Source organism: Semicossyphus pulcher, unplaced genomic scaffold, assembly GCF_022749685.1.
Source record: "Semicossyphus pulcher isolate SPU_LCO1_2020_fin unplaced genomic scaffold, fSemPul1.0.p SCAF_14, whole genome shotgun sequence".
Classification (NCBI taxonomy): Eukaryota; Metazoa; Chordata; class Actinopteri; order Labriformes; family Labridae; genus Semicossyphus; species Semicossyphus pulcher.
In genome coordinates this window covers 26,333,867-26,361,282 of record NW_027211648.1, presented here as the reverse complement: position 1 = coordinate 26,361,282, position 27,416 = coordinate 26,333,867, and the positions used below count along the sequence as shown (strand labels likewise).

Sequence of the window (27,416 nt, the reverse complement as noted above, 5' to 3'; positions counted from 1 at the left end):
GGACAGAGGTAGCCCTGGTCGTGTCTTCTGATGGACTCAGTCTCCCTCGTCACAGAACTAGAGACTCCTGCTGATTGGTTTGGGGCCTGCACAGTCCGGGCCCCCTCCCAGTGATGCTCATCAGATGGCAGATGAAAAGGAGCAGGTGGGAGGAGCACACGGCTGTCTGCAGTCCTCCCCAAGGTAGACATCACCGTGAGCAGTGACTGGACCGCTGGCAGCACCCCCCTGTGACTCAGAGCAACCCAACCCTAAATATGTATAACTGTAAGCCTTAATATATTTTAAATGGGTGACTTATTAAACAAACTGACATATCTTATCAGGGTAATATGATCCCAAGTGGTCACTTTGGGTTCAGAAATAAAGACAAAGTCAAGTCCAGGTCCAGGTGGAGGGTGGAGGAGGTGGTTGAGTGTGGAGCAGCAGGAGTGGAGGAGTCTCAGTGTGTCTGCAGAGACTGTGTAGAAGGACAGAGCAGCAGCAGCAGAGCAGTCCACATACTGTGATGATACTCTGTCACACCCAGAGGAACACACGGGGATGATGATGGACTTTGTGTCTGACAGTGGAGCTGATCTCAGAGCAGTTTAGACTACAGCACCGAGAGTCATCTCCACTGGGTGTGATTCTGTTGTGGCAAAAAACGTTCCCCGAACCCTCTTGTCTGCCACTTAATGTCAATCTCCAATAGGTTATAAAAACTCTTAAAAATATAGTCAAAGTCTTGAAAAAACTCGGACAAGCAAACACTAGAGACTGGCAGAATCTGATGCAAAAAGAGTTTATTCCCGTATAAATACAAACAAATAAACCCGAGTCCATCCGGATAAGACTGCCCACACATTAGCTGCTCGGTCTTATATACTCTAAACTCCTCCCTCGCTGGGCCCGGCACGTTTTTTCCCCATTGTCAGGTCTCTGCCTAATTAGTTAGTGTGTCGCAAGTGGCAGACTTGTGCCACCACCTGTTGGAGCCCCCCTCCCTCAACTCTGGCTCTCTGCCCTCAGCTTGTTAGGATTCTACTTTAGAGCTTTAGAGCATTGGATTATAAGAACTTAATTTAAAACATTTGACTATAAAACCTGAACTATAAAACATGTGACTGTAAAACTTGAAGGCATTGGACAATAGAAACGTTAACTACATTTTGACCATAAAAAACTTTACCTTTAAGACATTTGATTATAAAGTTTCTACTAAAACATTTGATTATAAAACTTTTGGATATATAACTTCAACTCTAAAATATTTCATTATAAAGTTTCACATTCTTTCAAACATTCCCTCCTGTGGGACTGAAAAGTCCCATAGCAACAACTTTAAGTGATCATTAAGACGATTAGTATCACTCATGACAAATGCATCATCCAGGCACATTTTTTTCCAACAATTCCTCTGTCAGTCACTGCTGGATGAAGCGCTCCTCTCCACTCTACCTCCCAGTAACATGGCCCAGTCAGAGCCTCCACACACACAAGCTGATGCTGCTGCTTCACCCTCTCTGGATCATCAGGACACAGCTGATCCTCTGATACACGACCATCCTCCTGATCGCTCACACTCTGACAGAGATCAATACTTCCACCTGATGAGAGAAGAAGACAGACAACAGAAGTCATATATCAGTGTTGACAGAGAGGCCCTCATCAGCTGTCAGTCAGCGAGGCAGCACATCCAGTTTAAAGACCAGCAGAGACTTCAGTCTGTTCATACCACAAGTCTGAACAGGACTTAAGTACACAGTGGAACTTAACTGCTGAGAGACCCTGAACGCATCATGACTGCAGAAACAGAGACATATTCACTGCTTACTGTAAACATGGATTCAAATCAGTTTCTCTGTGACATTTTTTCTGTCAGGGATAATGCCCGACGAGGTGTCCATTATCAGGAATCTGTGGACTCATGGAGGCCAGAGCCGCTAACACCTGAGGGTTTGACTGATACCTGGAACAATCATTACAATCTAATAAGGAACTAATAACATGGAAACATTATTCACTCCTCCAGTAAATAAAACAGGTCTTGGACACCACTCTGCAACAGGAGATATTTCATGTCTGCTCAGCTATTAGCGAGAAAGCTAACAATATACTTGCTACATTAAAAGTCAATAACATGAATTCAGCTACAAATGTTAGACGTCTGTTGAATGCTATCCTAGCTTTTAAACAAAAGTCTATTCATGGTCTGGTGCTTTCTCTCGACGCAGAGAAAGCATTTGACCGAGTTGAATGGTCTTTCTTACTGTATACACTGGGTAAATTTGGTTTGGGGGAGAACTTTATAAAATGGGTCAAAATTATTTATACTAGACCACAGGCAGCAGTCTTGACTAATGGACTCAGGTCTGAATACTTCAATACTCACAGAGGGGTGATGCAGGGCTGCCCTTTATCGCCCCTCCTATTCGCTTTGGCCATAGAGCCACTTGCTGAGGCCGTAAGGGTGACACCCACAATACGTAGTTTAGAGATTGGACAGCTGTGTCATAAAATAACCTTATACGCGGATGATGTTCTAATCCTTCTGACCGACCCTGAAACATCTGTACCAGGTCTTATTGATGTGATTGACAGATTCAGTTGTTTCTCTGGTTATAAGATCAACCTGGCTAAATCAGAGGCTATGCCCCTTGGTACTCTTTCTACAATACCAACTACTGTACCTTCCTTTCCTTTCAAATGGTCTCCCAATGGGTTTGTGTACTTAGGAATCTTCATCACCCCATCCTTTGATCAACTATATAAAGCCAACTTTGCACCCTTATTTTGTAAAATTAAGCAGGACCTAGAGCGATGGATGTCACTTCCTATTTCCTGGTTAGGACGCATTGCCCTGGTCAAAATGAATGTGTTGCCTAGGTTATTGTACCCTATCCAAATGATTCCTGTTTTGTTTTCTAAAAGGGTGTTGAAGGATATAAATGGGTGGCTCAGCTCTTTTATTTGGAACAAGCGTAGACCTAGGCTTAAGATGGCAGCATTACATCTACCAAGTTCGATGGGTGGCCTGGACTTACCTAATATTAAAATTTACCAACTTTGTGCCCATTTAAGATTTGTAAACGACTGGGTTAAGGGTAAAACTTCAGTCTGGATGGATATTGAGACAGCATTATCACAGTGCAGACTAAGTGACCTATTATTATTTAATACTTTTAAAGAAATCAAAGCTTTTTGCGCAAATCCTGTAACAACCAACACTCTAAAAGCATGGCGGCTTGTCCGCCATCTTGAGGGAAGATCAAATATAACATCCATTTTCACCCCAATAATAAATAATCCTGCTTTTCCCCCAGGTTCTTCGGACCCTGGTTTTCGACAATGGTCTAATAAGAATAATAAATCCCTCAGTGACCTATTCTCAGATGATAAGCTTTTGTCATTTGAACAGCTTACTAACAATTACAAATTGTCCAAACAAGATTTTCTTTTTGCAAATAAGGCATTATATCATTCATAGCACAACCCTTATTGATCCCTGAAATATCTGTTGTTGAGAAAATTCTGTTTCATCAACAATTGAAAGTGTCTCTGAGCTCATTTTACCATGTACTTAATGTTTTTTCTACTACTGATGCGCAGGGGGTCCGAGGTGTGTGGGAGAAGGAGTTGTCTGTGACCATAGGTGAAGAAAAGTGGGATACCATTTGGTCTCTTGCAAAAAAGATTTCAATTTGCACTCGGACAAGAGCAATACAACTTACGATTTTACACAGATTACATATTTCCCCTCACCGCAGGAATTTCTTCAACCGCTCTCTCTCCCCTCTGTGTCTCAAGTGTAAAACTGATGTGGGAACTCTGACTCAATGTTTCTGGTCTTGTCATAAACTTCAAAGATATTGGGTTGAAATTATAAGTGAATTGGAGAGAATCTTTCATATTAATATAGAAATGGACCCCATGTCCCTGATTCTAGGTCTTCCAAGTGACTATTTGAAAACAGCAGTCAACAAAAGATTGTATAATATTCTAACGTTTGCAGCTAGGAAAAATATTCTTTTGCAGTGGGTCAGTGACAAGGTTCCTTCTGTCTGCGGTTGGCGCAAAATCATTTTTGAACTGATTCCTTTAGAATATCTTACCAACGTCATACATCACAGTGTAGATCAGTTCTACAGAGTATGGCGCCCATTTTTGGACTATATCGGTCCAGACCTTTCCTCCACCCTATTAAAAGGACTGCTGTGGACTTGAACGACATTCGTGTACTGTAAGACTGATTCACCACCTCTTGTATCATGCTATATGTTCATTTCTCATGTAAGAGCTGTCATGTATGTTTTGTGTTTGTGTTTGTTTTGTGTCTAGTTTTGTAAACACTGTTTGTTTGTTGAATGGAAACAAAAACTGCAATAAAAACAATGAAAAAAAAGTCAATAACATTGTGTCGGATATAAGTTAAATATAATGAGACATAATAAGAAGACTATGTAGCTAACCAGCCGTGTCATTGTCCTGAAATCAACATCAGGATTTGTACGAACAAATGATCAGCCATGTTTACTGTCGGCCGCAGAATGAAGTAGAGAGTTGAATAGTGAGCGGGATGTCAGATGATGGCTGATGTGATCCACAGGATCAGTAAGTTCAGAGGGGCTGTGTACTTCCTGCAGCTCGTGTTTTACAGGCGCCATCCTGTGGTGCTCAGAGGTACTGAAGGACTACGCTCAGTGCTGTAAATAAAGGTTTCTCTTTTCTTTCCACTCTCTCTTTCTTCAGCTGCATCCCAGTCAGCAAAGTTCTCATATCCTCCCAATAAGGTCAAAGAGCTGTTGAAGTCCCTCATTGGTCGATGTTAGCTCGTTAACAAGGTGCATCAACTGTAAACAGAGGCTTTGACTTTGTACCTGTTGCCATGGTCAGTCATTGTAGAAACAGGCTGATACTACGTAGCCAGCGTATACGTATCCACAACTACTTAAAAGGTGTCCATTGTCAGGAAGTAATCAACACCCAGCAGCCAATCAGAATCAAGTATTCACCCAGAACATGGTATAACTACTTCAGTATAACTGCTTCAAATGTGAAATATCACATGAAGTGTAAAAATGGTGTCTGTCACAGAAACATTTGGACAAGCTGCTGTCACATGGACAGATATATAAACTATATATGATGTTAAAAGTCCTTCATGTTCATGCAAAGACTGAAGAGCAGAAACATCAGCTGTGATTTCTGGACTTCAGCAGAGGTTTTGTTCTGTACAAAGACCGTGGTTACTAAACGTAACCATGGTTCTGTGTAATAACAGACAGTGATTTGCAGGCTTCAGGCAGACTGATCTCAGAGCTGTGACAAAGATGAACTGATGAATTGTTTAGTGCTGAAATGAGAGAACGAACACTTTGAGATCAGATTTGATGGTACGACAGTTTGATGAACGAGGACCACTGTCTCTAAACATCTTGTGATGCTGTCAGCTGTAATCCAGCTTAATGTCCTGTACACATGAACACAACAACAACAGTTGTCTTCACATCAAATCAAACACGTGATCACAACAAGCTTCGTGCTGATCTGATTGGCTGTCTGTTCTCTCTCTGTGTTTCTGTCCAATCCTGAAGCCTGTCACTGTTCTCCTCTCACAGCTTCACTGAGGACAGCAGCCACTGGGAGGGTTGGAGGTTTAGCAGACAATACTGGATCTTTGCTGTGATAATAACTGTGTTTAGTACAAAACTGCTGAAGCCAACATGGACTGACCTCAGAGTCTCCAGTCTACAGTGTGGACTCTCCACAAGATCAGAGAGCAGCTTCACTCCTGAATCCTGCAGCTTGTTGTGTCTCAGCTCCAGCTCTCTCAGATGGGAGGGGTTGGACTTCAGAGCTGAGGCCAGAGAAGCACAGCTCATCTCTGACAAACTGCAGCGACTCAATCTGAATAAAGAATAAATGATGTGACTTTGGAGGAAAATGTTGGAAAAAGAAAATACTGAATATATTTGTTATTTTCTGCTCGTACAAACTGAAATAATTAATAAATGTTTCTATTACTGATTTATTTAAAAACATGATGTGGAATAAAAGATGAAATCAGGTGTTTCAGAGGTTCACACTGAATTATACAGTGTAGGATTTTTCTTGTTCTATGAAGGTTTTAAATGTGGAACTCAACATTGCTCTGCTACAGTCGATGGACTAAAGCAGTGAAGAAGAAAATAGACTTCAGCATTAAGATACTCAGTGTGGATCAGTATAATATCAGCCTCATGTCTGCAGTTTAGTGTCAACACAACTTTCACATCATATTAATCTCAGCACAGAAGTAAAACATGGTTTCTGACCTCAGAGTCTCCAGTCTACAGTGTGGACTCTCCAGAAAACCACACAGCAGCTTCACTCCTGAATCCTGCAGCTCGTTGAGGCTCAGCTCCAGCTCTCTCAGATGGGAGGGGTTGGACTTCAGAGCTGAGGCCAGAGAAGCACAGCTCATCTCTGACAACCAGCAGTCCCACAATCTGAATAAAGAATAAATGATGTGACGTTAGAATACAATGTTCCTGCATGAAATCCTTTAATGTTTAATAATGTGTTCAGAGCTGAAGAAGGTTAAGAAGGTCAAAGTTCAGAAAGTGGAAACTCCAAACACCTGAACACAACAGGATGCAGGTTAAAATGTGTGAAATACACAAAGTGAAAAAGAGCTCTCATTAATATTAATGACAACATGCTGCTACTTCAATAAAGACGCAGCGACTTCACCTCTTAAACTCTGCAAGTGTGACAAGTTCAAATATAACACACTCATAGTCTGATACAAGTTACAGTTTAGTGCTTCTTGGTCTGTGATGATGTTAAAATCTGTGATTAGGTTAAAAAGATCAAACATTTATGACGACTGATTCAAATAAAACACATATTTAAAACACTATTAAAATGGTTGTAATGCTAATTATGTGATATTTAGAAACATTTGATTCATTCTTTGTTGTTGAGTTTAAACTGCAATAGAGGTCTTCTGTAACGCTGAAAGTGGTCTTTTAATCCCTCACCAGGAGAAATCACAGCACTTTCCTCATTGAACTTCAGACGTGTCTGAGAAACATCACCCGATCACTGTGTGATTATTTCTCCTCATTTTTCAGGAGCGTAACACAAGAAGCACCAGTGGCTCCATCTATACAAACTCATGTTGTGCAGCCAAACACAACAAACAAGAAATACAAGAAAAACCAGCAGAAAATAACTGAAGAGTCGACTCAAAATACTAAAGTTTCCAAGATGCCAAATATGTCCGAATGAATTTTGGTGAATGTGAACAAAGACATGGACAGTATTTCTTTTAGAAATAGTGGAGCCATAAACTCAAAGCATCTTCACTTTAAACTTTTCAGTCGTTACAAGAAACAAATATTTTAATCGAAATGTTGGAAAAAGAAAATACTGAATATGCAGCTCCAGAAAAAATGATCAGACCACTTCAAAAATCTGTTTTTCTCTGGTTTGTGTTTGAGTAAAATAAACTTTTATTTTATTGTAAACAACATTTCTTCTACTTCCAAATCAAATATTTTCATTCAGGACTTTTATTCACAGAGAATGACGACTGGTTAAGATCACAAATAATGCAAAGAAAACAAGTTCCTGTTCTTGTTTAAACAGCAGAATACAAATGTTTTAACTCAGGAAGAGTTCACAAATCAATGTCTGGTGGAATAACCTGGTTTTTAATTACAGCTTTCATGCATCTTGGCATGCTCTCCACCAGTCTCTCAAACTGCTGCTGGGTGACATTAGGCCACTCTCTGCAAAAATTCAAGCAGCTCAGCTTTGTTCGATGGCGGATCTGGATCCGGCTGGCAGTGACGTGTAGAGAGATGCTGATTAGAGGAAAATGTGGAGTGGTTTCTTCATTTTTTTCAGAGCTGTATTTGTTATTTTCTGCTAGTACAAATTGAAATAATTAATAAATGTATCTATCACTGATTTCTGTTGTTGTTGTTACTCTGTGTGCATCTCCCTCTATCCCACTTTTCGGCCCATCCAGTCTGGGAAGATGGCTGTTCAACATGAGCCTGGTTCTGATCGAGGTTTTGACCACAACTGTTGCTAAGTACTGCTCACGCTCAATTATTAGAGCTTCAAAATGGGTGGTTGGTGGGGAGAGACGGCAGGACGGGCTACGCCTCCCCCCGATTAGGGCCTACATGGATGACGTGACACTGGTGACCACGACAGGGCCCTGTACAAAAAGGCTACTAGAGAGGTTAAATGAGAATCTCAAGTGTGCAAAGATGAAGATTAAGCCCAGTAAATCAAGAGGCATCTCAGTGTCCAGAGGGAAGGTAATAGAGAGGAAGTTTTAAGTGGATGAAGAAGAAATCCCATCCATTAGGGAAAAGTCAGTGAAGAGCTTTGGAAGGTGGAGTAATGGGGACCTGAATGACAGTGAACAGATAGAGCAACTTAGGAAAGATGTTGCAGAGGGGATAGGAAGGCTTGAGAAGTCAGGGCTCCCAGGCAAGCTCAAGTTATGGTGTCTGCAGTTTGGACTATTCCCTAGGCTGATGTGGCCACTGTCACTTTATGAAATACCGATATCAAAAGTGTAAAGGCGAGAGAGGTTGGTTCCTCGTTGTCTTAGTAGTGTGGGGTTGTATGGGAAATGTATACTCCAGCTACCAATAACTAGCTTAACAGAGGAGTTCAAGTGTGCAAAGGTCAGGACAGAATTGTTGCTATCAGGGAGCAAAGACATGGTAGTGAGTAATTTGGTCCCATATCCAACAAGAGGGAGGAAATGGAGCTCAAGACAAGCAGTGCATGAAGCAAAGGCAGCTCTTAGGCATACAGTGAGGGAAATAATCCCAGTTTGTAAGTTTGCCCACTGACAAAGAAATGAACAGTCTCTAATTTTAATGGAAGGTTTATTTTAACAGTGAGAGAGAGAATATCAAAAAATAAATCACATTATATAAAAGTTATGAATTGATTTGTATTTGATTGAGTGAAATAAGTATTTGATCCTCTAACAAAACTTGACTTAGTACTTGGTGGAGAAACCCTTGTTGGCAAGCACAGAGGTCAGACGTTCCTTGTAGTTGGTCACCAGGTTTGCGCACATCTCAGGAGGGATTTTGGTCCACTCCTCTTTACAGAACCTCTCCAAATCCTCAAGGTTTCGAGGCTGTCGCTTGGCAACTCGAAGCTTCAGTTCCCTCCACAGATTTTCTATGGGGTTAAGGTCTGGAGACTGGCTAGGCCGGTGGGGATGGTGTTCTTGAGGTCATAGTCAGAATTTCTCTTCCTCCAAACACGGCGAGTCGAGCTGATGCCAGAGAGCTCGATTTTGGTCTCATCTGACCACATCACGTTCTCCCAAGCCTTCTCTGAATCATTCAGGTGTTCATTGGCAAACTTCAGACGGGCCTGTACGTGTGCCTTCTTGAGCAGGGGGACCTTGCGGGCGCTGCTGGATATCAGTCCATTACGGCGAAGTGTGTTACCAATGGTCTTCTTGGTGACTGTGGTCCCAGCTGCCTTGAGATCATTAACTAGCTCCTCCCGTGTAGTTCTGGGCTGATCCCTGACCTTTCTCATGATCATCGATACCCCACGAGGCGAGATCTTGCATGGAGCCCAAGACCGAGGGAGATTGATGGTTATTTTGTGTTTCTTCCATTTTCTAATAATCGCACCAACAGTTGTCTCCTTCTCACCACGCTGTTTGCTGATGGTCTTGTAGCCCATTCCAGCCTTGTGCAGGTCTACAATCTTGTCCCTGATGTCCTTAGACAGCTCTTTGGTCTTGCCCATGGTGGAGAGTGTTACGGCTGTATGTGTTCCCTGCACTGTTTGTCCCTTTTGCCTTTCTGTTGTCTTCCCAGCTCTTCCCTGCTGATTGCACAATGAGGTTCACCTGGTCTTGGATGCTTAAAAACCCCAGACTTGGCATCTGAAGGGGAGAGGCTTCTGGAGTGGGGACTGCTGTGGTTCTGCCTCTCAGACTGGGATTTTGTGTTGTTGTGTTCTAGATGCTTTTGTTAGCCTTTAGTTAATTTGGTTGTTAGTATTGTCTGTAATAAATGCCTTGGTTTTGACTTTTTAAAGGTGTTTCCTGTGAGTTTGTTGGGTCAAATGTGGATAGTTGTTAGCCCCATAGGGCCGCCTTATGGTGGGGCGTAACAGAGAGGTTGGAATCTGATTGATTGTTTCTGTGAACAGGTGTCTTTTATACAGGTAACGAGTTGAGATTAGGAGTGCTTTCTTAAAGCGAGAGGACAAGTCTGTGTGCCTCAGGAGCACATAACCGGCCTGTGGGAGCCAGAATTCTTGCTGGTTGGTAGGGGATCAAATACTTATTTCACTCAATCAAATGCAAATCAATTTATAACTTTTATATAATGTGATTTTCTGGATGGTTTTTTTGATATTCTCTCTCTCACTGTTAAAATAAACCTACCATTAAAATTAGAGACTGTTCATTTCTTTGTCAGTGGGCAAACTTACCAAATCGCCAAGGGATCAAATAATTATTTCCCTCACTGTACATAGATTGTAGACAACGAACAGCAAGGCCGGGGGGCTTGGGGCTTAGCTTGAGTAAACCAATGTGGAACAAAGCAAGTCTCAGAGAAAGGTGGAAGCTGGTAGTGGAGCAGGTACGTCGACAAGAAGAAGTAGTAAGGTGTACTAAGGCTGTGGCTCAGGCTAAGCAGGGACAGTAGATGAACTGGGAAAATGTAGAGAAGAGGAAGCTCAGCTGGAGGGACCTGTGAAGTATGGAGGATAGTCGTATCAAGTTCCTGAAAGGGGCTACTTACGATGTGTTGCCATCACCCCAGAACCTAAAATGTTGGGTAGAGGGGGACCCATTGTGCCCACTGTGTTCAGAGACAGACACCTTGAGGCATATTTTGTCAGGTTGTAAGACGAGTCAGTCGCAAGGTCGGAATACATGGCGACTAGGGTTGGGCATCGAGAGACAGATCGTGTCTGTATTTATTCAGTAAGGAGACTGCATCTAAGTTTTTAATACGGGACAATCCCGAACCCAAGAGAGGGAGAGACGGTGGCAATAGTGTAATCATGCAGCGCAGTGATGAATGCTGTTAATGAGATGAGCTGGAGGTGATCCACGCGTAGTTTATCAGAGGTATCATGCCGCGCAGGGAGGAGACAGATGTTAGGAGAGGAGCAGATATAACACAGATCTGTGTGTGTTTCTCGTGCTCTGTACCTGGCTCAATAACGTCGCAACCTGTCCATATTTCCACACATATATTTAATATATTTCACTGATTAACGCGGAGCTATAGAGGAGCATCAGGCTTCATGATCAAACAAAGTTTTATTTCACGTCATCACTTCAGTCTGAACTCACCCGCTCCCTCTCTCTCTCCCTCCCTTCCTCTGTGCTCTTGCGCAGCAGCTCCCCCCCTCTCTGTGCTGTGCGTCTGCATCACAGTGTTTTGTATTAGGCTATGCATGATGTGTTTTAAAGTCTTATTACGATGCATAATGGAATTGACAAGGAGACCGACGCTTCATAACGTGGATCTGTGTTACTCGCGCAGATCTTTCAGTCTGTCTGTCACTGTTAACAGAGACTCCAGTCTGCTGTGTAGTTCATATATTTCTCACAGAGCTGTAGAGGAGCATCAGGCTTCATGATCGAACAAAGTTTTATATCAAGTCATCACTTAAGTCTGCATTCACCTGCTCCCTCCCTCCCCCTTAGCAACCCCCTTTAGCTGGGGAGGTAAAAGAGAGACTCCTTCCAGTCGGGGACTAAGTACTAGACAACAAACTAAGTGAGTAGTAAAGTTTGTCAGGAAACAGGGAGACCTACAGAAGCCAGTGGGAGAGAATCACATAGGGAAACCTCACTCCCCCTCCCCCCCCCCTTGCTGTGTCCGCAAGCCTCAAGGCTCATGAGTGTCTCAGGTCGAGGATGAGGCCAGTGAGCGAGGAGCGGCCACGAGGAGACCCACGGTGGTAACTGGACAAGGGGATAGAAAACCTAGCCGAGATTGTTATTAAGATTTAAAGTAATACGTTGTTATTAATTATCTGACAGAAGCAAAGTCAAATTTAGTCTTTAAAGTTGGAGATTAAAATTAACATTTAAGGTAAAACCCCCGAACCCCGAGGGCAGCCTGTTTCGTCTCTCGCGTGAAACTCGCTTCATGTGTTTCATTCAAAAACATTATTGTAGTATCGGTGTTGTCAATACCTGGAGCTTGCAGGACAGAGCCTGGGTCTGTTGAGGGTGGCAAAGCTGCTTGGGTGGCAGTGACCACTAAGGGTCATGTGGTAGGTTAATTATAAGTATTGGGATGAGGGCACAAGGGGAGGGGTTTCTTTACTGAGCGCTTATCTTTATCATTAGGGCACAAGTATCTTGTGTTTCATTCAAATACATGGTGGTCTCATGTTGGGTCTCTCTCTAAATAATATAACATAACTCCTGCCCACTTGTGTAATCTGTGAATGACAATAGAATGGTCTACTGTGTGGAAAGCTGAAGTAAGATCTAAGAGCAGGAGGATGGAGCAGTTCCCTGAGTCAGCAACTACATGGAGGTCGTTTGTGATTTTCAGAGGTGCAGACTCAGTACTGTGTAGAGCTCTGAAACCAGATTGGAACTTTTCAAAAATGCAGTTTTGAGCCAGGTGAGATGACAGTTCGTTAAAAATAACTTTATTAAGGATTTTGGAGAGAAATGGTAGATATGGGTCTGTAATTACTGAGGACTGAGGGATCTAGACTTTGTTTTTTTAAGAGTGGCTGGACAACTGCATGTTTGAAAGACTGTGGAACATGACTGGTCTCCAGGGAGCTGTTGATGATTGTAAGAACACTGGGACTAATGGTTCCAGTTACTTCTTTGAAGAGTTTAGTTGGGATAATGTCAAGAGAACAGATGGATGTCTTCATAGAAGAGATAATATGATGGAGCCCTGTTAAGGTGATAGGGGTTAAAAGAACTTAGAACTGCAGTGTTGTCAGAAGAGATGGATATACTATTTACAGGAGGAATGATACTAGCTCTGATGTCAGTGACTTTGTCTCGAAAAAAGTTTCAAAAATCTTCACATTTAGAGACAGAATCTTCAAGGGAGGAGGACTGAGTGGAAGAGGTGATGGAGTTTAACACACAAAAAAGTACTATGGGATTATGATATTGAGCTTTTGCATTTTTGACGGCCAGCTGGTATTTATCCAAGAGATCTTTCAGGATTTGAAATGATATCTGCAGTTTATCCCGCTTCCACCTTCGCTCTGTTCTTCTGCATGCTCTTCTTATTTCTCTTGTAGTGTCATTTAGCCATGGTCAGGCCAGAGGCTTGAGTTTTTTATTTCTCAGCGGTGCAACAGAGTCAAGGGTGGCTGAGAAAGAACTGTTGAATAGAGCAACGATTTGCTCTGTGTCCGCATGAGATGGTGCAGCCTCAACACCTCTAATGTTAGACGCCTCTTTGTAGGCTGCTGTGAATCTAGTGGCAGTGGTTGAATTTATAGTGCGGGAGCGGAGAAGAGCAGGGCGGACAGGAGAAACGTGTGGCAATTTGAGTTTGATTTGTCAAAAATGATTGCTCTGTGGTCAGATACATGAAAATCTTCTATTTCAGGGTTTAAGATAGAGAGGCCGGAGGAGGAGAGAACTAAATCTAGTGTATGACCTTTAACAGGGGTTGGGCTATTCACAGACTTGTGGAGACCAAAGGATTCAAGCAGGTTTATAAAATCACGAGTCATGGCTTCAGAGAGACAGCAAATATGGATGTTAAAATCTCAGAGAATAAGAATATTGTCATATTTAGGGGCAATGTTGGAAAGAAGATCAGAGAATTCACTGATAAAGTCAATGTTTGGTTTGGGGGGTCTGTACAGTAACTAACAGAAGACTGATGAGCTGCCATCTATCACAAAAGCCAAGGATTCAAAAGATGAAAAGGGGCCTGTAGAAAAACTGCTGCACTTGAGGGTATCTTTGTGGATGACAGCAACCCCACCACCTCGTGCATGTAACCTGGGTTGATGAAAGTAAGAGTAGCCATGAGGAGTGGTTTCAATAGACACACTTATAGCCACCTTGTGTAACTGCCTGTTTGCCTTGATCATCCCGCAGGCACATCTGTGACAGAAGCAGCGCTGCACGCGTGTTTACAGTTTACAGTCAATCTCCCTCGTGTGTGTAAGAAAACTAAAACGTGCGTGTTTATCCCGGTGTTATTCCTTTTTTTATTCATTGTCCAGTGTGCCCTGTTTTTTTTTTTCCAACTGTTGCCCTTCTTCGAAGGTCTAAAAACATTTCAAGAGTCCGCGGTGGCTTGCTAACGTCAATTAGCGTCTTCTAGAATGACAGTTGTTGCGAGTTCAGTGAGTAGCGTGTAAAGTGTTGTTGACAGCAGTAGCCGGAGTGCCTGCAGTGATGCTGACATTGGATTGAAATTACCGCAGGATTGGGCTTGTGGATCCTACTGGCACACCGGGCCAGTTAAATGCTTTATCTACTGGCCCTGGGGCGTTATGAACATACCATGGGGCAACCGGGCAAGTGCATATGTTGAGTCTTGTACCTTGTATTCTAAGGAGGTCACGAAGTCCGCACGGTGAGACGGAAAAAGTTCAATTTTTGGAAGTTATGAATCGATTTGGAATCTTAGAAGATAGGAATCGTGATTTTTACATGAATTGATTTTTTTGCCCACCCCTATGAGATAACCTTTGATATGATTTGGATCTATACAAATAAAAAAATATATAAACAAGAAAACATGATGTGGAATAAAAGATGAAATCAGGTGTTTCAGAGGTTCACAGTGAATTATACAGTGTAGGATTTTTCTTGTTCTATGAAGGTTTTAAATGTGTAACTCAACATTGCTCTGCTACAGTCAATGGACTAAAGCAGTGAAGAAGAAAATAGACTTCAGCATTAAGATACTCAGTGTGGATCAGTATAATATCAGCCTCATGTCTGCAGTTTAGTGTCAACACAACTTTCACATCATATTAATCTCAGCACAGAAGTAAAACATGGTTTCTGACCTCAGAGTCTCCAGTCTACAGTGTGGACTCTCCAGAAAACCACACAGCAGCTTCACTCCTGAATCCTGCAGCTTGTTGTGGCTCAGCTGCAGCTCTCTCAGATGGGAGGGGTTGGACTTCAGAGCTGAGGCCAGAGAAGCACAGCTCATCTCTGACAAACTGCACCAACTCAATCTGAATAAAGAATGAAGACAAAATTACAGATTTTCCTTCAAATGAGTGGAGTGACTTTTCCATTGTGTTCTGTGGATCATCATGACGTCAGCCTTCTGCAGTCATCATCCAAATGTCAACAGAACATTCATACACCTTTTCATGTCAGCACAGGTTAATAACATGCTGCTGATCTCAGTCACGTCTGTAATTAGAGAATCATGAACACATCAGACATGTTGGACTAAACACTGTTCATTCATTCATTTATTAAATGACCTTCTTCTTACTGTATTTGGGGGCTTAGTAGGTCTATGGAATAAAAGGAGATGTCCACATTTGTTGAAGTCTTAAAATAACAGCCACATGCTTTCTGCACATTAAAGACTCATTAGTGGCAGCAATGATTCCTACTGTCCCCAGTGAGTGTGAAGTGGTCCCTTCCTAACAAAACTACACAGCAGGATAAACTCCATAAGTTCATGTGAAACTAATATGAAGCTTCAGCAGTCTGAGTCAGCCAAATCAAGTCTGTGTCCACCAAAGGTTCAAACTATTTACAACCAAATTCACTCTTTGAGTCACTATTCCTCCACTGCAGCTCAACAAGGAGACAGTCAAACACCAAACACTTGATATGTGTAGCTCAGTCTGCTGAAGCCTCTTATTAGTTTCAGCTAAACTGTAAAAGTCATTTTTGTGAAGTGAAAGAGTGTGAATGTTTGTCCTCCATCTCGTAACATTGGAGTCAGGTTAGAAGAGGATTTCTTCACAGACAGTATGGACAGAGGGAATGATGACAGACAGAAAATAACTCTATAAATATATGTGCATATGGGAATGTGAGTGTTGTCTTTAGATTGACCTGAAGAAATATGAACCTCTCCATTAAGACAAACATGTTTCTGGTGCAGACTATTGATTTGTTTTGGCTGAAATCTAAAGGTCTGTTTCTTCAAATAGTTCCTCAATGCTGACATGAAAACAAAGCAACACTTTGATCTGTTAGAAAGAATAACAGGAAATAATATAGAAGCTCAGATAACTCAAACTTAACGCTGTCATTCAGAATCATCACTTCATGTGGCTTTAACCAGGTGTAACACTTGTTCTTTTGAAGGATGCTGCACCTTTTGACATGTTCAAATGACTTTGATGTGTAATTTAATCTTTATTAAGCTTCTAAAGTTTGACTGAACTTTGAACAATAAAATCTGCATATATTTACAGTCTGTTCATGTTGTGAATCACAAACACTATGACTGATATTTTTGGAGTAATTACATCAGAGTCCTTTTTTAAATCTTCACACAGACTTTGAATCCTGCTCTGTCGTGTTGTTTTGGCCGCTGTTAGGCTGCTGTTTATTACTCTTAGCTCTGCTTTGATGCACACCACACCACAGCAGCTGTGTGGGGCGTCAGCTTCTGATACCATGAAGATCATCACAGTTCCTTCCTTCACCTTTACTGAGCTCTGCATTCATGACTCCCTTTTCTTTATCGACCCTGTCTCTCAGTCTGTTTACACAGAAGCTCAAACTCTCTGCAGCCGGTTTTCATCTGCTATCATCAGATCTACGACATCGTTCACATCCCTCACACACATTACAGCCTCGTCAGTGCTGACATCATCTTCACTGTCTGATCGACACCAATGTGAGTCGTGTGGAAACTTTCAAACAGTGAATATCTCTTTTCTTTTCTTCACTTGTTGTTCAGCCATTTGGAAAGACAGAACATTTTAAAATCACTTCTTCAGATCTGTGATCAGGTCAATCCTGAAGATTAACCACCCAAAACTTTGAACCTCAGTCAAGGAGTTGAATTGAACACATAAGAAAAACTACATGCTACAGTCAGTAAACTGACCTCAGAGTCTCCAGTCTACAGTTTGGACTCTCCAGTCCAGCAGACAGCAGCTTCACTCCTGAATCCAGCAGATTGTTGCTGCTCAGGTCCAGCTCTCTCAGATGGGAGGGGTTGGACTTCAGAGCTGAGGCCACAACTTCACAGTGAGTCTCTGACAGTCCACAGATAGAAAGTCTGTAATGACACATAAATTACATGATATGTTACAATGAAAGAGACACTTTGTGTTTACTTCATGACAGTTTGACACATCAGACTAAATAACAATCTAAGTTTGCTGTTCACCTCAGGGTTCAGCTCATCTTATCTTTCTGTGTTTGACATGAAACAATAATTCTCCTCACTCCCTCTCGTACCTGCACACTTTGCATCTTTGATTTGCTTTAATGTGCAGATAAAGGAGGAGAAAATGTCTGTCTCCAAAGAGTTAGCATGAGGACGTCTTGATTAGAAACCTTTTTTACAACTTAGTTAACAATTACAGTCGAGAAAGACGATCTGTCTTTGCTGGCTACCTGCTGCTTTCAGGTTCACGACAAGAGAGAGAAACACCTGTCAGCTTCTTTCTGTGAGCAACAGAATATCAGGAAACACTTCAAAACACAGCCATGTAACACAACCTCCCTCTTTCAAATGTGGAATTCATAAGCAACTAAATGCACCACTGCTCGGTTCAACACACTCAGGGGTGTTACTGTGACAGTCTGTGTCGTATGAGCAGCAGTTCACAGAAGCTAATGTTAGTTCATGTTAGCAAACTGTTCATAGATATTGTTGTGGAACGAACGTTTCTGAATCAGTTTGCAGATTTGATGACGATTCTCTGCTTGTGCTACCAAATCACTATGTTACAGCGCTCAACATGATCCCATAGTTTTCACCTGTGGCCACAGTGGCTGCAGCAAACATGAGACACTCAATCTGAATAACACTAATAATACTTCTCCTTTATCTACAGCACGTTGTAGATACAAGTTTACAAAGTGCTTTGAAAACAGAAATACTGGATATATACAGAGCATCACAAAACAAAATAAAGTGCACTGTAGAAATAGAAAAAATAAAGTGGAGTGTGTTTGGTCCCCGAACATCCTCTGTCCTCACTTTGAAATGGATCCAAAACCAGTAACAGAAACATGACAGAAATAACTGCATGAAAGAAATTCTCTCTGTCTTCAGAAATCTGCTTTAGAAAATGAAACAGAACTTATTTGAAACTTTTAACAATAGTGGTTATAGTCAGTGATTATATAGCACACCTTGTAGAATCTACTCATGTAGTAATAACTTTACTGATAACTGTTAAATACTGTTATATGTTGTGATTAAATGCTGCTGTGATAAAACCTCAACAACAAACTCTTAAATCCTTCATGTGTTTAAACAGGTTTGCATGTTGCCTTCATGAACCAATGCTGTATAGTAAAACAGTCAAATGTAACACATATTAGAAATAAATAGAACAGCTTTTCTTTCATGAACTTAACAGCTAGAAACAAAACTGACTGAAAAACAACATTTTTGCATTGAAAACTTCTGAAACAGCTCAAGAACGTCAGTGACAGAATACAAAAGACAATAGATTTATGAATAAACAAGTGGAACAGTATTTTAAGAGTAATGATAATTCTATAGTGTTGATATCTGAAGAACTAAACGACTTATTAACCCTGATTTAAAATGTGAATCACATCTGGACTTACCGAGCCTTTCTGCAGTTCCTCACAGCTGGAATCAGTCTCTGTCTTCCCTGCCATGATGTGTTGTACTTCTGTAGGGCGAACTCATCCAGAACCTCCTCTGACATCTGCAGCATGTAGGCCAGAGCAGAGCAGTGGAACACAGAGAGTTCTTTCTCTGATCTGTTCTCTGACTTCAGGAACTCTTGGATCTCCTGATGTACTGAGTGGTCGTTCATCTCAGTCAGACAGTGGAAGATGTTGATGCTTCTGTCAGGAGAGATCTTATAACTGTTCATCTCCTTCAGGTTGTTGATGACTCTCTGGATGATTTCTGGACTGTTGTCTGTCCGGCCCAGCAGGCCTCCTAAGAGTCTCTGGTTGGACTTCAGAGAGAGGCCATGAAGGAAGCGAACAAACAGGTCCAGGTGACCACTCTTACTTTGAAGGGATTTCGTCATGGCGCTCCTCAGAACGACATCCAGGGATGAGAACTGTCTATCATAGATGTGTTTGTTCTCTTCTAGGAAAGCCTTCAATACTTGTGTGTTGCTGTTTGTGTAACAGTGGAACATGTAGACTGCAGCCAGAAACTCTTGAACGCTCAGATGAACAAAGCAGTAGACTGTTTTCTGGAAGATCACACACTCTCTTTTAAAGATCTCAGTACAAACTCCTGAGTACACCGAGGCCTCTGTGACATCCAGACCACAGCGCTCCAGGTCTTCTTGGTAGAACATGATGTTTCCTGTCTCCAGATGTTCAAACGCCAGCCTCCCCAGCTTCAGAAGAACTTCCCTGTCAGCCTCCATCAGCTCCTGAGGACTCACCTGATGTCCCTCATCATACTTCTGCTTCTTCCTCTTGGTCTGAACCAGCAGGAAGTGTGAGTACATGTCAGTCAGGGTCTTGGGCAGCTCTCCTCTCTGGCCTGTGGTCAACATGTGCTCCAGAACTGTCGCAGTGATCCAGCAGAAGACTGGGATTAGACACATGATGTGGAGGCTCCTGGATGTCTTCATGTGTGAGATGATTCTGCTGGACAGCTCTTCATCGCTGAATCTCCTCCTGAAGTACTCCTCCTTCTGGGAGTCAGTGAAGCCTCGGACTTCTGTTAACTTGTCAACACACGTAGGAGGGATCTGATTGGCTGCTGCAGGTCGGGAAGTTATCCAGACAAGAGCCTTGGGAAGCAGATTCCCCTCGATGAGATTCATCAACAGGACGTTGACTGATGACTCCTGTGAGACGTCAGACACAACCTGATTGTTGGTGAAGTCCAGTGAAAGCCTGCTTTCATCCAGGCCGTCAAAGATGAACAACAGTTTACAGACAGCAAGCGTCTCTGCTGTGACCTTCTGTAATGCTGGATGGAAAACATGGAGCAGCTTGAGAAGACTGTACTGCTCGTCTTTGATCAAGTTCAGCTCCCTGAAGGAAAGCAGAATCAGCAGACTGACATCTTGGTTTTCCGAGCCCTCTGCCCAGTCCAGAGTGAACTTCTGCACTGAGAAGGTTTTTCCAACACCAGCGACGCCGTTCATCAGGACCACTCTGATGTCTCTCTGTTGGTCAGGTAAGGATTTAAAGATTTCGTGGCACTTGATTGGAGTGTCATGGAGGGTCTCCCTCTTGGAAGCTGTGTCAAGCTGTCTAACCTCATGTTGGGTGTTAACCTCTTCACTGTGTCCCTCAGTGATGTAGAGCTCAGTGTAGATTCTTTTGAGGAGGGTTCCACTTCCTGGTTCATCAGTTCCTTCAGTCACACGTTCACATCTCCTCCTCAGACTGATCTTATGTTGATCGAAAACCTCCTGCTGACCACCTTTCACAAAACAGAGAACAAAATGAGACGAAACAAGAACATTTGACAACCTGGTGATTATCTTGTTACTAAAAAAGATCAATATATGAAAATATAAAGTGTTAAAGTTGAGTCCAAATCAGCCTCTGACTGTGTGTCAGTGAACGTGTTTGATTGACAGCAGAGAGAACAGGTTGATCCTCAGCAGCTCGTCTGCAGCGCTTCATCTAAACAGCTCACTGTGGCTGTTTCTTCATCACTGCAATGTTTAAAACTGATGCACTGATAAAATCATGCAGACGATGTTCACATCTTGTTGTGTAGACCTTCTTTGAATGATTGGAACCACTAACAAAGCACTGACAATCTCTGTAACAAATACACTACATTTCCTATAGCTGCTGCAAAATAAAATCCTCCCGCTGGTAGGGCTGTCGCGGTGAAGGAATTTACCCTGCGGTGATTTAGGACGGCTCAACCGAGCGGTATGCTGTATTTTTTTATTTCATACATTTTTATTAGCAAGGTAAGTATTACATGTTTGGTGAATAAAGTGTATAATCTGCAATAAAATGTAGATTCAAAATGTTTACGCCGTCTAAAGTTACTGATAGGTCACGTGTTTCCGGCCTGGGGCGCAAGAATCTTTGTCCGTTGACTCTCGTTATAAGTTGCACATGCGCAGTTTGCTCCTCGTCAATACAAGAGATAGGAGTAGACAGGGCGCACATCACCAGCGCCCTGACAGCATTTATCCATCTAGCAGCAGCTGCTGAAACCACCAACCACTAGGTGGCAGGTAGCACTCGTTGACACTCAGTATATTAGACTGAGATTAAGACAGGCACGGCAGTGTAGTGTCAGCTAGGTACAGTATAATGGCGAAAGAAAATACTGTGATGTCACTGAAAGATGTGTCTCAGCAGCAGCTGGCCAAGAAACGCTGCACACTGGGCCCAGGTGAACTTCAGAGGCTACCTACAGAGGTGAGATAGCAGCTGTGTGGTGTTGGTCTTTTATTGTTGTTATTGGTGTTTGTTTTTAATCGTAGTAGTGCTGTCTTGTCAGAAAAGTGGGCAACAGTAGACCCAAAATGATGTAATAGTCTAGTTTCAAGGATTCTTCATTTGTCATGTGCACAGAGATGCAAAGTAAAACATGCGGTGAAATAAAGGAGATGCTCAGTTACTGTGTATCAAAGGGATCAATAACATAACAGTGAGATCAGTAAATAGAAAAGATTAAATAGAGTACAATTAAATAATATAAAATTACTAATGCAACATGAAGTGTCTCAGTATGGAGTCAGGCCACCACAAGCCTCCAGAACAGCTTCAGTGCTCCTTGTCAAATCTCTCTATATAAACACAATCTTTATTTTATCAGGTGATCCATCAGAGACTTGAATACAGCAGATAGAAAGAAGAACGAACAGCCACACATAACAAAATGGTATATAGCCATCACAGACATCATTAAATAGATTTGAAGATGAATGTATTGGAATGTTTTAACATGTCAGTTTAAGCCACTAGGCTGCCTATTGAACAGGTAGTTTGTTGTTTTGACGTGTTTATATTTCCTAACATTCCACAGTCCATCCGTCTCAAATCGAAGGGTTACTCACAAAAGAATAATAGTTGACTTAACTCGTTTCTTTAAGCAGACATAAATAATCCTTATTTTTTTACACAGCAAGAATGTATCTGTTCGGGAGTATCCAAAAACTGTATTCCACAGAAAGGTGGCAAGGTTATATGGCTTTGAGTACGTTTGCTTGATTTTGTTTTTGCCCCCCCCTGGAGAAAAATCCACCAGTATTTAAATACAAAGACGTTGATTATCATCGTTTTTAAAACTTAATTACCATCTAAAGCAGCACAAGCAGCAAAGTCCTTCCCGTCCCTCCTGTCACTCACTGTGGTGTAAGTTTCTTTATCCTTCATCCTCATCAACTGACGGTCAGAGACTCTGAGCTGCCGTGCTCGCGTGCTGTGGTTCCACGCGCACGTATTGGTGCTGATCGTTTACCTTCTTCCTCCCGCCGCTACGCATACCAGCCTTTTTACCGTCTTTCTCGGACAAAGGTTAAGTGTTACTTTTTCTTCACCGCCCGACAGCATTCAGGTCCTACTGTTTACTCCGCGCTGCGACAGTGACCAGAGAGGCGTTTGAGTGAAGGGGGGAAAAAACGGTCCCTCACTGCTAATACTGGATAATATTTAGCCTAAGTTTATCAAGGTTACACATTTTATTTCATTTTCAATTGATTTATTGAACATTTTTTTAAGTGCAAGCTACAATATTTAAAACCGTGGTATTGCAGTATTGCGGTCACCGTGACAACCCTACCCGCTGGTTTGCTGATGGAAAAATTTCATGTGAAGCAGCAGCAACAGGAAATGTTTATATCAGACAGAAATCTCAGGAGCTGAAAAATTAAACCAAAACAGAAGTGCCAAAAACAGTTGAAGTTCCCATAATGACCACTTGAGGCTGGCTCCAAAAGTGAGTCAATCCCCACAGACCCCATGTTAAAATCCCCAACTTTACAGCAGAAATAAACATGTTTACAGCCTGGGACTAAAAACTGTTTTGTTCTCTACAGCTCATTTCGTTATGACATCTGAATGAGGGTCATCTTTATTTGACTCAGCCATTTTAATTATATTTATACTTATAATTTTGCATTATTAGGGGCCTGAACTCTTTGAGTGACAGGTGGATGCCGTTTGCTGCCTGCTGGGCGTCAGCTTAGCTTATTTTACTCACTGAACTGAACCTCTCTGCCATGTCTCCACGTTGGTGCCTTCTGGAGAATTTTTCATGCAATTATCAGACAAATAAAATGTGTTGCTGAGCGGTTCATTGTAACAACAGACTGTCTAAGAGGTCTGTGTAGACAACACCTGGCTTGTTAGCTTAGCTTGTTATCTAAATAACCAAGTCATGAGTTAGCTTTGGCATAACTGTATAACTTTAATCATTTACTGTTTGCCAATCCCTCCCTCCTCTTCAGTTCCCCCCTCTCGTCCAAATACGGTCACTTCTGTATCCAAAAACCAAGATGTTGAAGGAAAATAAACTAAAGGCCTCAAAACTGTTGTCCACAAACAAAAGCGGTGACATCACGGGGGCTACGTCCCTCTGCTTATATACAGTCTATGGTGAACAGCAGCAGTTTAAAAGTTCTTCCTGATGGAGAACAAGCAGCATGCTGATATTTTAAGCAAAGACAGGGGGCGCTACAATAAAATCACAACATGTTAAATATACATTTGTTTTGGGTTCAGATTTTTCCTCAAAGGAGAACACGGGACGAGTGACACAGAGCAGATATGCATGCTGGAGCAGAACACATCAGTTCATTTGTAATGGTATTTATAAAGATCTTAATGTTGGTGCTGAATGACACAACAAATGTCTCTGTATTAAAACAACAAGCCGTGTTTTCAGACACGATGACATCAGCAGACTGATGGACGGTCTTACTTTGTAAAGTGCTGGTCTCACTGGCTGTCTGCAGTCCAGGTGTTGTTCTGGATCTTTCTCCACACTGGGGACAGGAGGAGTCTCCTGATGAACCAGACTGGTCCCAGTGTGAGGTGAGGCACTGTCTGCAGAACCAGTGTCCACAGCTGGTAGAGACTGGATCCTTCAGGACGTCCTGACACACAGCACAGCAGGACGGCTGCTCCTCCACAGAAACATGACTCCTCTTCTTCTCTCTGTGAACACATTTCTTCATGACTAAAATGATTTGTTGAATTTGGTAGAAAAATATCACCATGTGATCGACACTGTCTAGAAGCTGTGATAGCTCACAGAGAGCAGTAAAAGTGTTTGTCATTAATTAACTGCTTTCCTATCAGACAGTCTTATTAAACATTGTGTGATCTGCCTGTAGTTTGTTATTAATACAAACTCAACACTTCCTGCAGCTGCTTCACAGTAAAAGCCTTCCATTAAAGACAGCTGATTATGTGCTTCACTGTTTTACAGTCACTGTGGGTGGCTCAGCTTGACTCAGTGATGTTTGAACTGAGGTCAGAAGTGGCCTAAATTAAACTGAGGTCGAGCAGCAGGCTCAGACACACAGCATGTCACAGAGGTGTCACAGGTTCAAGTCCAGACAGGTGCCTTTGTTTCAGTCTCTTCATGTCTTCTGTAGTACTATCACAAATACAATGATGTCAGTGTGCTGCAGTGTTTCATATGAGATGTTTGTGTCTTTCTCTCTAGTTGAACAACAACACTCACTGAGTCTCAGAGCCTGCTGTGCTCCTCATCCTGAATAAACACATTTAAACACATGAAGTCTTTTCTTTACGTTTTCTAACCACATTGTAACTGCAACACGTTTCTGATTGTTCCTCCTGTTCTTACTTTATTTACATATATCCCAGCATGCAATGAAAGTAACACTTCATAACACAGAAAACTCAGCAATAATAATCACTAAATTATTATTTTATGATATGATTATATTATTCTCAAACTCAGAATATATCCACCTTAGTTTGAAACAGTTTCTGCAGTAATAACTCTGCACCATGAATATAAATCTATTAGCAAAACATTTAGTATTCATCCTCAATGCATCGTCGTCTGTCAGGTCAGTTTACAGTAACAACAGTCTCTTACTTTGTGTCTGAGGGTCCAGGTTCATTACTGAAGGACGGAGGTTCACCTTTGGACCGGTCACTCTTCAGAGACAGACAGCTGGATACTGCAGACTCTGCTCTCTGTCTGTTGGGCTGAACTCTGCAACACACAAGATGTTTTTATTTATATCACGAGTCCTTGATAAAATCTTCAATTCTACTGCTGCTGTTGATAAATAGGAGATTGAAAGGTTTGTATTATTCTTCTTAGATTAGTTGACAGCTGTTTAAGGTGACTGACAGCTGTCACTGATACTAAGAGGAACAAATGAACTGAAATGAATCATATAAATGTTTTATTGTATAACAGTAACAACAGTTATAATAATTGTTTCACCTCAGCAGTAGATAACAGTTTACTCTGTCCAATAGTTAGAGTACATCTTTCCTCCAGATGGCAACTGACAGCAGCCATTTAGTGTCCTGATAACATTTCGTCACCATGTTTTACACAAGCAGTGAGTTAAAGATAAGACAAGTCAACTGTCCCAGAGGGAAGTTCACCCTGGGTAACAGAGCTGCACACAGACACAGCTGCAAACAACTTTAAACTACATGTAACCAACAGTCGTACACTAAAGACAAAACAACAAACCAGAAAAATAAATATCAAAAAGATATGTTTAATATTGCACAAACCAACACAATATTCTGAGTAAAAACATAAAAAATTAATGAAACATTTGAAGCAGATTTTGAACAGTAATGAATCCTATATTTTCTGGAGGTATAAATTCTGAAATGGAGATTTCAAGTGTTTTCCTGCAGGAAAATCATCAGAAGTTTGTGGATATAAAACAGTTTTTTTTGTAGAACAGTTTCTGCATCATTAATATAAATGTATTAGCAAAGCATCTAGTACTCATCGTCAATGCATCGTCGTCTGTCAGGTCAGTTTACAGTATCAACAGTCTCTTACTTTGTGTCTGAGGGTCCAGGTTCATTACTGAAGGCTGGAGGATAACCTTTGGACCGTTCACTCTTCAGAGACAGACAGCTGGATACTCCAGACTCTGCTCTGTCCTCCTCTTCCTCCACACAAACACTCATCTTATTGAGAAAACACACGTCTGTGCAAGAGTCACACGCTAGAACGAGAGAACAGGAAGTAACACACACACACACACACACACACACACACACACACACACACACACACACACAACAGTATACAGTTTAATAAAACCAGTCAGCGCTCCACCTGCTCAGTGTTCTTTATCTCTCTTTCTATCTCAATCAACACTTTGTGTCCACAGATGAAACAAACTTTCGAGTTTACTCTAAGTTCTCTTTCCTCTACAGTCCACAGGTGGAAAAGTGACTCAGAGACTTTAACAGTCAAATGATACAAATGTTTATTAACACTCACCCTGCCTCAGCCTTCAGTTTTGTCTCCTGCGCCATCGATTCAAAATGGTGGAGTCTGCTCCGTCGTGAAGTGACTGAACACTTTCACTTTCATGTTCCAGCCCTGTTGAGCCTGTATCCCGTGATCAGGTTGCTCCTCCCCTCTCCATTTACAGGAAATATGGTGAGTCGATGATGTTTCATGAACACACTTCAAAGCTGCCTCAGAAAGACGTGTTCAGAATAGAGTTGAAATCTTTCACACAACATTAAAAGAAGGCATAGGTGATCAATTTAAGAACCGTGCACTGAACTGGATGAAAGACTTGAAGCTGATAATTCATGGAATGATGAATAGAAAAATACTCGCTGTACTGAAAACAAACAAATGCAACTTAAAATACTAAACAGATATTATTACATTCCTTCACAGTGATGCAAAATGGGCGTAAGAGATGATGGTAAATGTGTTAAATGTGGTGCCACTGAAGGAACTCTGCATGTTCTGCTGTGGGAGTGCAAAGAGTTAAAGATCTTTGGGATGGCGTTACAAAGCAAACGACAACTTACATCAATATTGACGTTCCACTCACACCAGAGTCATGTATACTGGGAGATTTGCATGACTTCAGTAGAGACTCTAGAAGAATCAAATCTCATCTTTTCTCATGTAGCACAAGTAACTATTCATGAAAATAAAACATATTATTTGCACTTATTAAGAAAGAGGCACCACCTTCTAAGGGAGGGAATTAAACACATTGAAGTTTGGTAATAATCAATGTCATTATCTGGTTTGTAAGTTCAGAATGTTTATTTATATTGAAATGATGACAGTGCTGATTTTTTTTTACCTCCTACTGCCTCCACAGATGGTTCGGGTTAGGTA

The 27,416-nt window shown here is 41.7% G+C and overlaps 2 protein-coding genes across 2 annotated transcripts in view; one reads left to right on the top strand and one right to left on the bottom strand.

Moving 5' to 3' along the window:
* LOC138590757 (NLR family CARD domain-containing protein 3-like) overlaps window positions 1-27,416 on the top strand; it is a 289,240-nt gene that overhangs the window by 120,067 nt on the left and 141,757 nt on the right. The gene's annotated exons all lie outside the window — the stretch shown is intronic.
* Window positions 769-24,805, bottom strand: LOC138591111 (NLR family CARD domain-containing protein 3-like). The gene is made up of 8 exons (XM_069661629.1): window positions 24,777-24,805; window positions 24,009-24,133; window positions 18,737-20,537; window positions 17,034-17,207; window positions 15,010-15,183; window positions 6,297-6,470; window positions 5,716-5,889; window positions 769-1,589 (listed from the first exon to the last, which is right to left on the bottom strand). The coding sequence occupies exons 1-8, from the start codon at window positions 24,803-24,805 to the stop codon at window positions 1,577-1,579; spliced, it is 2,664 nt and encodes an 887-aa protein (XP_069517730.1). The 3' UTR covers window positions 769-1,576.

Coding starts and splice junctions, on each gene's coding strand:
- LOC138591111 (XM_069661629.1), bottom strand. CDS start 24,805: ATGAGGAGCACAGCAGGCTCTGAGACTCA. Junction 24,134..24,776: donor ACAGCAGGCTCTGAGACTCA/GTGAGTGTTGTT, acceptor CTGGTTCTGCAG/ACAGTGCCTCACCTCACACT. Junction 5,890..6,296: donor TGTAGACTGGAGACTCTGAG/GTCAGAAACCAT, acceptor TTCTTTATTCAG/ATTGAGTCGCTGCAGTTTGT.